This window comes from Coturnix japonica, chromosome 4, assembly GCF_054131305.1.
Source record: "Coturnix japonica strain WE chromosome 4, WE-NBRP24, whole genome shotgun sequence".
NCBI lineage: Eukaryota > Metazoa > Chordata > Aves > Galliformes > Phasianidae > Coturnix > Coturnix japonica.
In genome coordinates, this window is record NC_140666.1 from 32,347,934 (window position 1) to 32,364,045 (window position 16,112).

General features: G+C 36.9%; 1 protein-coding gene across 9 annotated transcripts in view; it reads left to right on the top strand.

The window, feature by feature from the left end:
* Window positions 1-16,112, top strand: part of LOC107313128 (uncharacterized) — a 542,029-nt gene that overhangs the window by 77,725 nt on the left and 448,192 nt on the right. For 2 of the 9 annotated variants that reach the window (XR_014945264.1, XM_085544922.1), the window contains exon 2: window positions 10,704-10,765. The exons of the other annotated variants lie outside the window; for them this stretch is intronic. Coding sequence is in view for 1 of the 2 variants with exons in the window: in XM_085544922.1 (XP_085401048.1) it covers window positions 10,704-10,765 (62 nt within the window). In the remaining variant the exon portion in view is untranslated. The remainder of the gene's footprint in view (window positions 1-10,703; window positions 10,766-16,112) is intronic. 9 annotated transcript variants of the gene reach the window in all.

The following is a 16,112-nucleotide window of genomic DNA, read 5'->3' on the forward strand; positions in this document are numbered from 1 at the left end:
TAGAAATCACCAGTAGAGATATTTATAGAGCCCTTCTGTAGAGATATGTCTGAGTGTCTCCAGATCAGTTACTGCCTCAGAACTGAAGCAGGAGAAATACGTCTATGTTATTATCCACTCCAATGCTCAATTCTTCTTTCTGGTCATACAGTGTATACAGAAAGCACTGGGTCTAGAAAAGTTGAAATAAATTAAAGTAGAAGTGTGAGGTAGTGACAGAGATGAGTAGGAAAGAGAAGAATGGTCATCACATGGGGCAGGAACAAGACATACTGCCCAGGAAACCAACACATTGAGCCCTGAAGTGTGGTCATGTAACAAAATGGTGTCTGTGTGTGCAGCCCTGACCAAGGCATCTGGTAGTTCTTGGTGTGCTCCTTGTTGAATGTCTCCAGACGGACTCAGGGTCTTGTGCTGCCCAGATGGCTACCAGGCAGGGTTAAGTGAAGAGAGATAGAAATAAACACAACTAAACATTTCGGCTTTCTGCTCTGTGCTGAGGAAGTCTGTTGTGGGAGCAGTAGACCTTTGGAGAAGCCTGGTGAGTGCTGCCTGTGAAGCCACCCCAGAGAATCAGGTAGAGGATGTTCCACAGCTTCCTACAGGTGGTGAGCTGGGCAGGAGGTCAGCTAGCCCAAGACCAAGGCTGCTGCGAGGTACTAGATTAACTCAGAAGGGTAAATGCGCCTGTATAGCAGTGGATGAGGAGGGTGCCTGGTGTTTTCCTCCTGTAGAGGTGCAAAAGAGCCTTTGCAACTGTAAGAGGTCTGCTATTTGGAGCAGTGCCAGTGGCTGGGACTTAAATCCTTGTGCATATATCTGTCCAGATGTTCCCTGGATTTACGTGTTGAAACTGTAAATGGTGCAGTATAACTTCATATTTCATTGCTGGTATGGGTTTAGGAGAATGTAAAAATGTATTCTGGGATTTCAGTGTTTGGTAGGTATATGATGCTGAGAATGCAATATATTTAAAAACTGAGAGTAATTCTAGATTTACATTTGCATCACTTTAATTTTGCCTAATAATGCAGTTGTATTTGCTCTTTGAAGTTATGTATGTGCCCATGCTACTGCTAAATATCCTTCTACTGGTTTTCTTTTGGAATGGCTGTGGAAGCTGGTACAGTGCTAGCAGTAGTGATTCTACCCTGTAGCAAAAATACCTTGTGCTGACAGCTTTTTTTTTTTTTTTTTTTTTTTTTTTTTTTAACTGGGTCATGTTGTATCACAGTCTGTAATTTAATCTTTCTATAACGGTTATTTGTCACCCAGTTTTGACTACGAAAAGAAACTAGAAGAGACTTTTTTTTTTTTTTTTTTTTAACCCATATAAAACAATTTTTTTGTGGATACTCCATCCCTGGATGCATGTGGCGCTGGGCAGCCTGGTCGCCCATAGCACGGGGGTTGAAACTAGATGATCTTTGAAGTCCTTTTCAACCCAGGCCATAGAATAGGCCAAGAATAAGCTTTGATTTTTATAGTCATACAGCAGAACACTGTAAGGGACACTGTAAGTATCTCTGTAAGTATCTCTGTGAGGATTTGGTAATTAGCCTTTAGTATTTAGGATTCTTGTATTAATGATTTCTTGATGGATAAAGATTTGTATACTATTCTTGTCTTCTATATATATATATATATATATATATTTTTTTTTTTATGCAGCAGTTTCTACCTTCTTTTCCTACTGAATGGAACTCAGGTTTCCAGTTCAGTGGCCAAGCACAGAGTATGGCTGCCTGGTGTCATTGTACACTGTATACATTGTAATTCCTTTGGAGAAACCCTTTTACATACTGTTCAGATGCTATAATGTTGACATTTTAATAATCTTTAATGCCTTTGCTATCTGTGGCTGATGCATAAATATTCTACTCAAGCAGATGTTGTCCTCTGAGTTGACTAGACAAACTATTGACACTTACTTTCAAACATACTTCTCAAGCCAAAGCATAGGTGTTTGTTTTACTGTGTTCTCCATTTTAAGTTGAAGAGTTTCACTTCAGATTTCACTTCAGAAGATCAAAGATTTGTTTCGGTTAAATCACTGTAATTATCTAGACTTACTCATTTTAGGGTAACCCTGAATAAACAAACAGAAATAAGACAGGGCTAAGCAACAATTTGAAGGTAGCATGTTTTTTTTTTTTCTTCTCATTTGAACAAAGCAAGAAATTAGAATTGTTTATGGTGGTGGCACACTGCAATAGTTGAGTAATCAAACTTATGTGAAGGAACAATAAATTCTTTAATGTCCCAAGTTAAAGCAAACAAAAATGTGAATGCAGACGTATTGCAAATATTTTTCCTGTATGATCTGAGTTTTGCTAAATTACTGTTTGTAAGGTCAGTATGCAAAAATCCAAATGCAGAAATCATTTGTTTAATCTGTCTTTATTACTAACATTTGCTAAAGTTCCTTAATTCTTTTGGGTATCAGAAAGTAACCTGAATAAGATTCTTCTCTCCTTGTGTCTAAAAGAAACAAATTCTAAGGTCCTCTTGTTTAACAACTGTGCGACTGCTTGCATCAAGATTAAACACTTTGTTTTGTCCCCAGGCAGTTGTATATTTATTACTCTTGAGGCAGTGGTATTTGAAATAAATAGAATTGAAGGATCCTGAGAAATGGTTTCTGAAACACATATATTGAATTATTCTCTCCTGTGTGAACAGAAAGTGCTTCTGATGCTTCTCCTCGTGCCCTTGCAAAGGAAAATAGCTGATACAAAAATGCCACATGATAGGGCTAGTGAATAGAAAAGCATTTTTACCCATAGTCACTGAGGATTTTTGCTGCTTGTTCTCCTGAAAGTAATTAGGTTGTCTTCATGGAATGCATTACTATTCATTTAAGATAATATAGGTGAGGGAAGAAAACAGAACAAAAGGAAAAATATTTATTCTTCAAAAAGTTATGCTATGGAAAAAAAAAAAATAAAAAAAAATCCTTGGCTAGCAAATAGTTTTAGAAACTTCCTTGCAGTCAGCTATATTTTGGCTGGTAACAGGACTCACTATCACTGTCTAAAAAACCAGATGTTCACAAAGAGAAAAAGCTCTTTTGTGTTGCAAGGGAAACAGTCTCCATGTAGTGTGTGTGTGTACAGATATTCATAAAATATGGATTAGCAGCACTAGTATTCAGCTAAGTAAATATTCATAAAATAAAGGTGGAATTGATATGCATTTCCCAGTAGAGAGTAATAAGTATGTTTTGATTTTTTAGTAAGAAATCAAACTAAGAAGAGAAAAAGCACTTTATTTTTTCAGGGCATTTTTACTTCTTATTCTTTCTATGTTGATCCCACTGGCAAAGACTGTCTTTACTGACATTTTGAATACACAGTATTGTTCATGTTAAATGTTCAAGAATCTGGAGTTCTGCTTAAATCATGAAATAAGAAAGAATCCAACATGTCTTCTTCTATTTGTGTTCTCATTTGTGTCTTTGGGGTACATTAAAGTTGCATGCTTGAGAGTGTCTTTATAACCATGAGAAATAGGTACCTGCTTTTTTTTTTGTTTGTTTGTTTCTTTCCTTCCTTAGAAGTGCAGGAGCTAAATCCTTGTTAGCAAGTGTCGCTAAGAAGTATTGGAAGATTCAGTAAACAAATTATGACCTGAATTGTGTATTTATCCTTCCCTTTGTGACACTGGCTAGTAATTACAATTTCACATTGTTAATATCACCCAGTGTATAATGTTTTTTTTACCCACAATTTAGAGAACATTCACTATTAGCATCTGATTTATGCTGGATTTAATGAAATAAGATAAGTATGTTGCAGAGTCCAGGACTACATATTTATACATATGTTTGACAGTTTCCTTTGTAGTACACCTTGTCATTTAGAGCAGTAGAATGGTTGAATAAACTGAAAATTAAGTATATACTCTAAAGTGTTAGCTGAGAGATCTCAAGAATGCTTCTATTTCAAGCTGCTGGAATCAGGGAAAGTTACGTTTTGATATCCAGACAGGCAATTAGTTAATAAGAATTGATTCCCTGAATTAAATCAAAACAGAAGTAGATTTTTTTTTTGTTGTTCTTGTTTTTATTTAATTTTTATTATTTTCTAATTTTTATTATTTATTTATTTCTTACTCTAATCAAAGAACTGCCTAATGCTTCTGGGGTCCAGAATCAGAATGCTTAACTCCTTAAATCAAAGAATAGTTGACCTAGAATTAATATCTGATATCATAACTTAAAATATATGTTGATATTGATACTTACTTTGATATTGTTTCTTTCTGTTGGAATTGTTTTTGTTAAAAACTCTTATTTCCCCTCCTTTTGTTTAACCCCCTAGCTTGAGTCAGTCATGTCTGGTAGTTCTTTCTGAGATGGAAGGACAGACTTAATCAGGTATATATGGAGTAGGCAGTTTACATCTTCATCTCTCTCTTCTGTGTTGATGTTTCATTCTTTGAGCAGCATTACCACATTTGGGACGGTCAGGAAATACAGTATGCCTGTTCTACTTATTTTGTGGACTACTACTTGATTTATTAATGCAAGGCATGCTAAAATTCAGTAGTGTCGTTTTTAATGTGTTCATTGCTATTCAGGAGAATAAAAATAAAAATCTTCAGCTACTGGCTTGGAGCTAGGGTGAACCAAGAAATAAATGCCACATAGTTAAAGAGAGATTTAGTTACCTCACAGCTGCTAGAGGAAGGGAGGAGATAACCATTGTAGTTAGAAAAATATATCCAAATTACGTCATGCAAAATGTATCAGCCAGATGTCATTGATCATTTCCATGTTCTGAATAAACTAAAGCCATTATAAAGTGTGGCAGCAATCTTCATTAATACAGTTTGTTGATATCTGCTTGTTGAAGTCTGTTATTTAAAATCATTTGTTTGGCTTTGTCAATGTTTACACAGACTAGCATCATTAATGTTGACTTAGGGCTATCTCTATGCACCATAACTAGAATACAGAACATTTCTATCGATTTCTTAGCCACACTCCTCTACTTTACTATCACTAAATGAATTTTGATTCATAAAAGAAGATCCCTGGGAGTCAAATGTCAGCTATTATCCAATATATTGCTCTCTCCTGCTACTAAAATAGTCTCCATCTCATCTTGAAAATATAATGTATATAAGTCTTCTCTGAAAGAATTTCAATAAAATATTGATGTCAAGTACTTTTCTTATTTTGCATGATAAGATGTTTTGAAGATATAGATGAAGGCACAAAACAAAGCCTGGAGCCAGCCTGTATCATCTTTTATATTTTGTATGCTTTGTCACTGAGCAATAATAGCCACAAAATGTGGTTTTTTTTTTCCTCATGTTTAAGTAAGAAAATAGTCTGTATTGTCTTAAGTGATCTGTCTTTGTTGATTTTGTTCTGGGAGTTATGATAAAGGCAAACAAAGCCTAATAGCAAATGAAACCAGTACTCGCACACATTCCTTTGCATATCATACCAGTTACTTCCAATCATATTCAGGTACCACATTTTAAATGAATGTGTTTCTACACTGTGTTTTTTTTTTTTTCTTTCTCATAAGTGTACGGATAGTATCACATAATTTACAAAAATTTGTTTTGCTTAATGTCAAGTTTGTGATTTTGTTATTTTCCTTTTGGCGATTCCTCCCAACCTGTGATAAGATTAGTAAAGGTACCTTTACTAAGGTAGTAAAGGTACCTTTACCTTTACCGATGCAACCTAGAAAACTTCGAACAACTTAGGAATGAGAAAAATAATGTTTCTCAGGAACAGACAGTTGTGAACAGATGTCTTGGAATTTATTTTTTGATCACGCCAAATTGCTTACAAAATACTGTAAAAAATAGGACAATCTCAGTTCTCTTGGGAAATTTAAGCTAGTACATCTGTACATTTGCACTAAAAGTGTGTGCTCTTTTGGTGTCCCCCAGTGAGGTAACACTAATTATTGCTTGCCAAAAGGAAAGAGAGGCTTCAGAGATGTTAACCAGAGATCAGCAGTGGCAATGTTTTTTGTTTATTTCAGCACATGTAGGGAAAACAAAAACTAAAACCCAGAACTAATAACTAAAACAAAACAGACAAACAAACAAGAAAAAATCCCACAACAGAAACCAGCAAGCTTCAAGAGTGAATTTGAGAGTTTTTGTTAAAGATCTGATGGCACTGTCATTATAAGTGGAATATGAGAATGAAATTCTTCAAATGAGCATTTACCCTGTGGAAAAGGTTGTGTATTTAATTTTAATTTTAATTTTTTTTTTTTTAATTTTAAACAGTACATCCACAAGTAATTGCAACTTTCTGAAACATGAGAATGATAATCAGTGTTTAAATTCCTTTGCAGAAAGTAAAGGCAAAATGTACAGTTTTTATGGGGAAAAATATGAAAAAAAGGTTATAACTAGCATTACAATGAATATCAAGTGAATGTATAATAACAGAACATTAGGAAACAATTAGAAGAAGTGGCTAGACATTATTAATTCATGTGCTTTTCATTGTACCAACATTGATCACATAAAATATGTGTGGCATTAGTTACATTTTAATCATCCAGAGTTAGAGAACGACTAATTATTTTCAAATGGAGATGAGAAGAATCTAGGCTTATAAGAAATCATTGAACGTCTAATTCAAAATGCAATATTTTTGTAGGCAAATATGTTAATGCCTATGTTAGAAGAACAATGGAAAATGAAATAACAATTGGCCATATTTAAATTACCACAGAAAAGAATGGACCTTCTGTTTTCATGAGAGCTTACCTGAACTGCAAGCTATTTAGCACTTCCTCATCCATCCAGGTAAGGGATTTGGCCAAACTGATCTTTATGTCCTTTCCAGCCATCTGATTAGATTTCTTCTGTATGTAAACAAACATACTGGGAAATGAGAGCACAAAGCAGTCTTCCCCGTAGACTCTGAGTGGCCAAAGCAAAGAAATTTGGGAAAGACTCGCAAACTCCACAGTTGGAGTTGGTGAGGGATTCCCCTGCTGTGGATAGAAGTGAACAATAAAGGGAGGAGGGCTGGTTTTGTCCTCTGCCACAATTATCTTCCACTTCAAAAAGCTTGCAGGGGCTTTCAGTCACCTCTAAAGAAAAAAAAAATATGTATTTCTCCTTGGAAAGCCATGTTTGATCTTGTACAGACTTATACCTGAGAGAAAACTTGAAGTTCTGGATGCTCTTTTTCTATGGGGAAGGTTTCCTTGATTGGGTTAAGGTTTAGATAAGGAACTCAGGGAATGTAGAGTCTGGTGGAGCTATGGAAGCTAAAATGAACATACTTCACAATCAGGTCTGCCAACAGCAAAATTGTCTGGATCTTTTGTAAGCAACAGCTGCCCTGTCTTTGTTCTTCTTTCTTCCTTTCTCCAGTTTAAGAGTCTCCTAAATGCTTCTGACTGATGAAATGAATCTGCAGTTGCTTCTGTGTTACTGAGGTGCAGTTCTTTGAGCTTTTCTTCATGAACTGGAGAACTCGTAGGTGGCATCTTTGCAGATGTACTTTAAAATGGCTTGCATCTTTCTTCTGTGTTTTGTCACGTCTTGTACATTTAGAGATCTCTGGTCAGTTGTAATAATACAGTGAAAACAAAGAAAGGCATTTGAAAGATTGGAGTCAGTACACCACCACTTAAGTCATTTCAGATTTAATTTCAGTTTAGATGAATAGTTTTGGGGAAATTTGTAAGAATGTGAGTTCAGGTGAGTGTGTAAATAAATTGCATTGTGGCTCTGGGCTTTGTACGTTCTTTGGGTTAGTTTGTGTCATATTAGAAGAATACAAAGATCAACTGTGGTAACATAGAATTATATTGGATTTGCTTTGGTGTATTACTTTTCTGTAACCTCTGGGTTTGGTTTGTTTGTTATCCCAGGACAAGAGTAACCTGTATTTCTTATGAGTGCATCAGTTAGTTTTAATTCACAGAAGGAGCATCATGCTCTTGCTTCAGTAATGGAGTCAAAATGGACACTCTTTATTCTATTATCTCCCTTAGTTTTATGTAGTATTGATGAAATTGAAAATCAGTGACCTGACAAAAACAAAATAATATGGCATGAAAATTGCTACTATGATTTCATACTGTGTTAATGCAAGGATGTCATTCTCACTTCAAAATAATAACAGTGTTTTGCTTCTAAACTTATGGCACCTCTCCCTCCTCCCCCTTTCATTCTTTGGAAAAGAATGCCACAGGGAAATTCTCTATAATTGCCTCTCTTGGAAGTTTGTAATGGAATAGCCCCTATTAACAGTTATTAACTTTTTTTTTTTTTTTCCCCAGTATCTGTATTAAAAGGAAATGGAGAAATTCAGCATGGATAGCATCCATACTACACTGCTGTGGTTAAGACATTAAAAAAATCATCATAACATGGTTAAACGCAGAATTCAGGATTTTCTTTTAATATTTTTTTTCTTACTGGATGCCAGGGCCAGGCTGCCCAGAAACATTCTCAATCTGCCATGGGCACTGATGGCCCTGGGGTATGCAGAGATGGGATTCACTCTCATCCTCCATATACTGCTGCACCTAGAGAACAATTCCAAAGCTTTAACTGATTCCTCTTGTCCCATGGGTGTCAGAAAAGATGCAAAGAAGGAAGCTAAATTCCGATGATGGTTCTCCCTGAGCTTGCAGTGGTGTGATTTACTTTCAGGTAACTTATTAATTACAGAGCCTTCATTAATGATCCTTCCTAGATCACTGTTGATGGAAGAACCTACCAAATTTGCAGTTAAATTTGCATGCTTTTTTCTCAAAGATAACAAAGTTATTTATTTATTTATTTTTTCCATATTGAAAGAATGTTCTCTAGATTCCAGATGTTTGCAAACTCTTTGCTCATGAAGACTTACCTGTTTAAGTAAGGAGGAATTAAGTGCTGAGGCACTATTTGATGCTAGCATTAGCAACAGCCCCATGTTCTTCTCCCAGATCTTTGTTCCCTTGTGGCTTGCAGGAGGGATGAACCTGGCTGGTACATGCCCATCCCTGCCATTTCTGGTGTAGGAGATGGAAAGGGGTGGGAAGAAGCAGAGCTCTGTGCCCTCTCCTTCCTTCTCTGCTTGCCTTGCTTACCTCAAGATCACTCATTAAAGGTCAATTTTTAAAAAAAGCAATAAATGCTTCCTTAGATTTAAGGAAGTGAGCTAAAGGGCTGCTGATGTGAAATTCTCCCAGTGTATATACTTGCTTTATGGTTAAATAATTCATTCACATTACTGTAATTCAGACTTTCTTCTCACATATGAGTGTTTTCCTTAACCCCACATATCCTCTGATAGGAAATAATTTATGATTCAGTGGGATGGAGAAAATAAGTGGGAGCATGATATTTAATGTTTGTACTCACTTGAGGTTTCCACTCTCCATCCTAAAGGACAACTTCAGCAATATTGTCATCTTTTGAAACAGGGATTTGAAGCTCCATTTCTCGCTAAGGTGGTAAATGTGCTGCAGGATGACCCAGCTGAGCACTGTTCTCTGTATTTTTAGAGGCTCCTAAGTGAGAATGTTTCAGATAGATGTGGCATGCGACCCCTTTATAGACAGGTGGGAACACTGGCTTGAGTTCCCCTAGCATAGGAAATGATTCAAGCAGCCTGGAGAATTGCTCTTACTGTGCTCAATAGTTGTTTCATGTGGGGAAAGTAGCAGTACCTCATCCAGTGGCTGTAACTTGAGAAACAAGCACAGTCTCTCATTTTGAAAGAGGTGACATGGAATTCCTGGATGTTTCTTATTAGCTAGCTTTAATGCTGTCTTGCCAAGCAGAGCAGCTCCATTAACCAGCTTGGCTGTCATGTTTTCATATCCTCTTTTCAAAAGAGAATAATTCTGAATATTTTGAACTCTTAACTAATAGTACTAGGACAAGTATAAAATATATGACTAATGGAAAAATATGACTTCTTCCAAAGAAAAATTTTATTTGCTGAGTGGATGCTTCATTTTAATTTGTTTGTAACCAGCTTTTTGATACTCAGAGATAGCTTCCAGCTGTCTTTAACAATTCAGGGAGGCATCTGACCTTTGTGTTCTTCTGAAATGAGTTGTCCACCTCATTTTTGGGTTTGTTTCTTAAACTGCTCTTGTTTGTTGCTCCTTTTTTTTTTTGGAACACCCTGGTTTTGTCTCCATTCCCTCACCCCCAAGGCTTTCCTTCTGTGCAGCTGCTTGTGAGCTTTGCTATGAACTGCCCATAGAATCATAGAATTATCCAGGTTGGAAAAGACTTTGAAGATCATCAAGTCCAACTGCAGCCTAACCAGTACCCTAACTCTAAAAATCCACCACTAAATCATATCCCTGAGTAAATGTCTAGTCCTCTGATGGTTTTCCTTGATCACTGGAGTTCCACTGTCAGCTGCGTTAGGAAAATATGCATAGGATGAGGGTAAGCAGAGATAGAGATAATGGAAAGATACATTGTATTTAGTCACTATAGTTTGTAACAAAGATGTGTAGGCTTCAAGAACTACCCCGGCACTATAAAACGGTCAAGTAGTGGCATTGAACTAACCAGTGTGAAAATAGTATGAAGACAGAGAACAAACAAAAAGGAAGACAAGTACAGAGGCGGCAGGTATTATATTAGTATCTCTGGACTTTATTTTCTATTGTGCTTTATTTTTATTTTTATTTTTTTTGAAAATGTGTGTTTTTCAGGGATTGTGGAGTTTTTACTTTTTAATGTTTTCATAGAATTTCAAGGAGAGGATTCTACAGTCATAATGAGGAGAAGAGAGAGACACAAAGAGAGCATGGTGAGTGGAGAAAGTCGGGGGAGATGGAAAAAGAGTGCATGGGAAACACAAAGGATAGGAGCAAGAGTAAGGGTGTGGGATAGCTGGCAAATGAAAAAAATGGCAGAAGTTCAAGAGCAGAGTCATTGCACATAGAACAAAATCACCGGTGTCCGTGGAATCTCTCTATGTAGTTTCTCAAATGCTTTTGTAAACTGAATACAGCTTTGGGATGGTTGGAGGGAAACATCCTACAGGTCACGTTCTTGACAAAAAAAATACAGGGTCTGAACATGGGAGATAAAGGATTATCCAGTGGTTCCTATTTTCTTCTTTTGCTGCCAATGTACATTTGAGCAGAAATGAACCATGAGTATGGGTTCTGCAACTTCTCTCTTTATATAATCAGTGGATCTAAAATAGCAAGATCCATGCCTTTTCAGTTTCTAGGAAACCAACCCTAAGGCCAGGTTTCAGGCTCTGTGAGTAGATCATTTTACTGAAAATTCCCGATAATCTTTTTTTTCTTGATAATTTCCAATTCTTGGTTATCTTCCTCAACTCTAGGGATGCAAAAATAACTTTTCTGCTGTCAAATTAACTCCTCACAGAATTCTCACACAAAATAGGTGAGGAGCACTGAAGTACTCAGAATGTTCATCTGGTTCCAAAGAGAAGAATTGGTCATTTTCTTATTTCTTTTACTTATAATGTGTCTTTCTGTTTAAAAGGAAGTATAGGTTGTATTTAATAACCCTACTGTGAATGGTCCGAATTTGGAGAACAAAGGTGTATTTAAATGGGTTTAATTCATTTTTTAAACACTACATCTTGAAGTGTGGTGGTTTGTTACTTGTCACTGGATCCCTGAAATAGTCTGCAACTCTTCCTGAAAGACATAGCAGTTGAATTTTGGTATCTTGGTTTGATACAGAAATTTTTAGAATTTAGGGAAATTAAATAGACTAAATATCAGGCTATATGAACACCATTGTAATTTCTTGTCTTTTAATTATTGAAACTCTACCATGCAATGACTTTACAACAGACTTGAAACAATTAAATGAGGTCACTGAGTCACTAAATCAAGGGTTCCAGGAGAGAGAAGAGGCAGAGGTTGCATTGAGCCCTGCTGAGGATTACTCAGCTGCAGAGAGGTGCAACAATTGTAGGTTTTATCATGCTTGCGCCGTGTTTCTTAAAGGACAGTATGGAGTGGTGTTTTCACCCATGATGTTCCAAAAATCTTCCAGATGTATTTGTTCCATCAGACTCTGTGGCATATTGGTTCTATTTTCCAGTGTATGGTAATGCCAGCCTTCCCAGTGAACAGAGGTTTCTTTGCTTTACTGATGCTACTTCTTGTCCTTTCTATTATTAAACATGACACATTCAGATAAATTTAATCCAGGAGCAAACCATGCACTCCCCAGAAATGGGAATTACAGTTTTGGCCAGTTACTGATATGGGGTTTAAAGAGCAAGTAGAAAATTCTTTCTACTTTTGATGAGGGAGTATCTAGTGGTAATTCTTCATAGGTTCAAACTGGTCACAGTAAATGGTGAAGAAGTAAATCTGCTACAGGGATTAATGTTTTGCTTTGGGTTGCAGAAAATAACCACATTTCCACCACTTTGTTACATTACCTCTTAATGGTTGTCTGATTATGAATTAAGAAGTTAGATGAAATTATAAAAAGCAACATAAAATAGATAGCAGTATGAATTAACATAGTGCAAAGTGCTTATCCCAGCAGGTGTTTGTTAATGTATACATCTGCTTTGTTGTTGCTGGAATAAATGTGTAGTGATACAATGCTTTGTGAAGCACATATTAATACTTACTTTTATGAAAATAAAAATACAAGATATTTTGCTCTGATTTATTCCATTTTAGGAATTAGAGAAATTAAGCTTCCTTCTCTTTTAATTATATCTTGCAGAGAAACTGTAATCTCTTAATCACTGTAAAGCTTCTCTCTCTCTCTTTTTTTTTTTTTTTTTTTTTTTCCCATTTACCCACTGGCACCTACTGTCATGAAATCTACATAGCTTACAATAGGAGCCGAACTCTGCAGCTTAAAAAGAAAAGCCAAATTTTGCCAGCATATATACTGCTTGATTTGACTTCAGGGCAGGATATCTGCACTTGGGCTGCACAGTAAATTGATTTGTCAGTTCAGTGACCGACTAAAAAATAAATGAAAATGTTCCAGTTGACAAGAAACAGATCTCTTTGCTCCTTCATCTTTTTTTTTTTTCCCTTTCTTTTTTTTTTTTTTTTTTTTTCCCCCAGCTAATCAAAGCTACGTGCTTTATTCCACCAAAACTGCATTTACAGACATTTCAGATAAGAGCAAAAGCTAAATTTGCAAGAGGCTAGAGCTGCTATCACAGAACAGGTGCTGCAGCTTTCTTCTGTGTGTCAGATCAGGAGCAGTACCAATCTCTAGCGGTCTTAAGATTTGCTTTTTCTCCCCCTCCTGACTTGGAAGAAAATGTCCTTACTGTGGAACTATATGCTATTATAGAATGTCTTACTTTTCTGGTGGAACAGCTCCTCTATGTATGTAATGCTTAAGCATCTATTTTGGTCAGCAATACAAAAAGTAAATCTATAGCCGGCTGCTTAGAACACTCTCTGGGGATGCCCAGGTTCCTGCATGAATGAATGTTTAAGTGCCTAATAGAAAAAACTAAGAGACTGAGTGGGCCCCAGCCCACAATACTTTATTATTTGGTGTGTAAGGTATTTTCCTAAATGATGATTTTAATTCAGAGAGAGATTAGTTTTGAGTCTAAGCCTCTTACAACCCACTGTAATTGCTGGGTTGCAAGGGGAGAAAGCTTCTTTTCATGTGAAATAGTCTGAAACTAAGAACTATGGACATATTCTAGGGAACAAAGAAATAGCAGCTTTGAAATCAGTAAATAATCACTAGCATGATTAAGATTTTATTTCTTTTTTACTATTTGATTGAAGTTATGAATTCAGTGAGAATGGTTCAAGATGTTTTTTTCAAATAACTATTTACTTTTGATATACTTAATCCAAATCTTGTGGAGATGTTTTACCCTTTATCTCAAAATGTAGCATGCAAAGACATAAATCTGTAGTCAAGCAGGAGAGTTCTCACCAGACTGAAGTGAGAGCATCTCTTTCTGAGGGTGAAGGTGTAGGCATCATTTCTGTCATATTTCACCTTCTGTCTATGCGTCCTACAGGGGTGAGTGTGCTGTAGTTAGGATCCTTGCAGAAGGAACATCAAAACCTGGCAGAAAAAGGAAAGGGTCAGAGCCAGAACAAGTGAATGGCTGACATTTCTTTCCCTAAGTCGGATAGAAATCTGCTCAAGCATTAAGGAAACTGAGAGGAAATGATCTGAGCTCAGGAAAATATCATGTTGTATGACCCGGCCAGCTCTGTTAGAAATGAAACATGCTTGGTTTTGGTGTTGAGAGTGCTGTCATATGTTGTTTATTCTCTCTCAATTTTAGACTTTTACTGTGATCTGTGGTGTGCCACCTGAAGCATTTTAACAGAGAGCCTAATAGTATCTGTTAATCAGGCTATACATGCAAATAGGATTGCTGTATGACCAGAAATGTATGTTTTATGAAGATCTGTCCTGATTCTCTTTTTCCTTGAGTTAGAAAGCAAAATAAGTATACTTTCCAGTCGAGGGAATAACTATACTTGAAATGTGTGTTGAAAGCTATTTTGGTCACAAAAATGACATTATTCTACATTATTGTAGGTTTAGTGTGTTGCAATTTTTAATTTGTGCAGCATTCAGTATGGCACTTTTGTACTCAAAGGCAGTTTTCACCTTTAGATGTGGTAAGTGAACACATTTCTTAAATAACCTGGGTAAAATTATGGGAATTAGCTTCTGAAAACGTTCCTGAAAGTCAACTTGGTAACTAAAAATAACAGTATATTGGATCATACAAAACCTTCTATATTTTATCCATTCCTTTGCTGAGATAAGTCAGCTCAGTATTTTACCCATCAAGTAGTCTGATGTAGTGTGTGATAACATCAAGGGAGAAACTGCTATGATTTCAGAAATCATTGAGTCAGATATAAGGTGTGTATTTATCATGCTGGATGTTAGGATTGCCTAAAAATTTGAGAAAGAGATTCTCGAAAAGAAAGACTGACACTACATCAGCTGAAGAAGGAATTGCAAAGTAAAATTTCTTGCATTTGATTCTTCATTAAGGTGCGCTGGGACATTTTTATCATCTTCTTGTATTGTTTTCAGTTTGAGTGTAGTATGCAGGGCAACCTATGCTTGGGAGAATAAATGCTGAGAAGTGCATTAAAATTGTGAAAATTGTGAAAAAGTGAAATTAAAATATTAAATTCTTGAAATTAAAATGTTAAATTCTTGAAAATAAAAGGTTTAATTCTTGAAATTAAAATAAGATTTAATTTTAAGTAGCTTCTTAACTGTGCTTTTTAACATTAGCCTTTTCTTGTGATGTGGGAAGTTTTCCATTGTGTTAATCACAATGGAATCACAGAATCACACAGAATCACAGAATCACAGAATGACCTGGGTTGGAAGGGACCTCAAGGATCATGTAGTTCCAAGCCCCCTGCCTGGCAGGGCCACCAAACATACACATTTACTAGATCAGGTTGCCTAGGGCCCTGTCCAACCTGGTCTTGAACACCTCCAAGGACTGGGCATCCACAACCTCCCTGGGCAGCCCGTTCTAGGGCCTAACCACTCTCCTAGTGAAGAACTTCCCCCTAACATCCAACCTAAATCTTCCCTCTTTTAACTTAAAAACATTTCCCTGTGTCCTGCTATTGTCAGCCCTTTCAAAGAGTTTACTCCCCTCCTGGGAGTACGTTCCCTTCAGGTATTGAAAGGCTGCAATGAGGTCACCCCACAACCTTCTCTTCTCTAGGCTGAACAAACCCAACTCCCTCAGCCTGTCCTCATAGGGGAGGTGCTCCAGCCCCCTGATCATCTTTGTGGCCCTCCTCTGGACCCTTTCCAAAATCTCCATGTCTTTTTTGTACTGAGGGCTCCACACCTGGACACAGTACTCCAGATGGGGCCTCACAAGACCAGAGTAGAGAGGGACAATCACCTCCCTATCCCTGCTGACCGCCCTTCTCCTGATGGAGTCCAGGATCCCATTTGCTTTCCAGGCTGCCAGAGCACACTGCTGGCTTATGTTGAGTCTTTCGTCCATCAGGACCCCCAGGTCCTTCTCTGCCGAGTTGCTCTCTAGGACCACTCCTTCCAGCCTGTACAGGTGCCTGGGGTTCTGGTAACAATCCACTTAAATTCTGTGGGCAAGTTCTAGGGCAGTTTTGTGCCTTTTCACGTGGGCAGCCTTGCACACG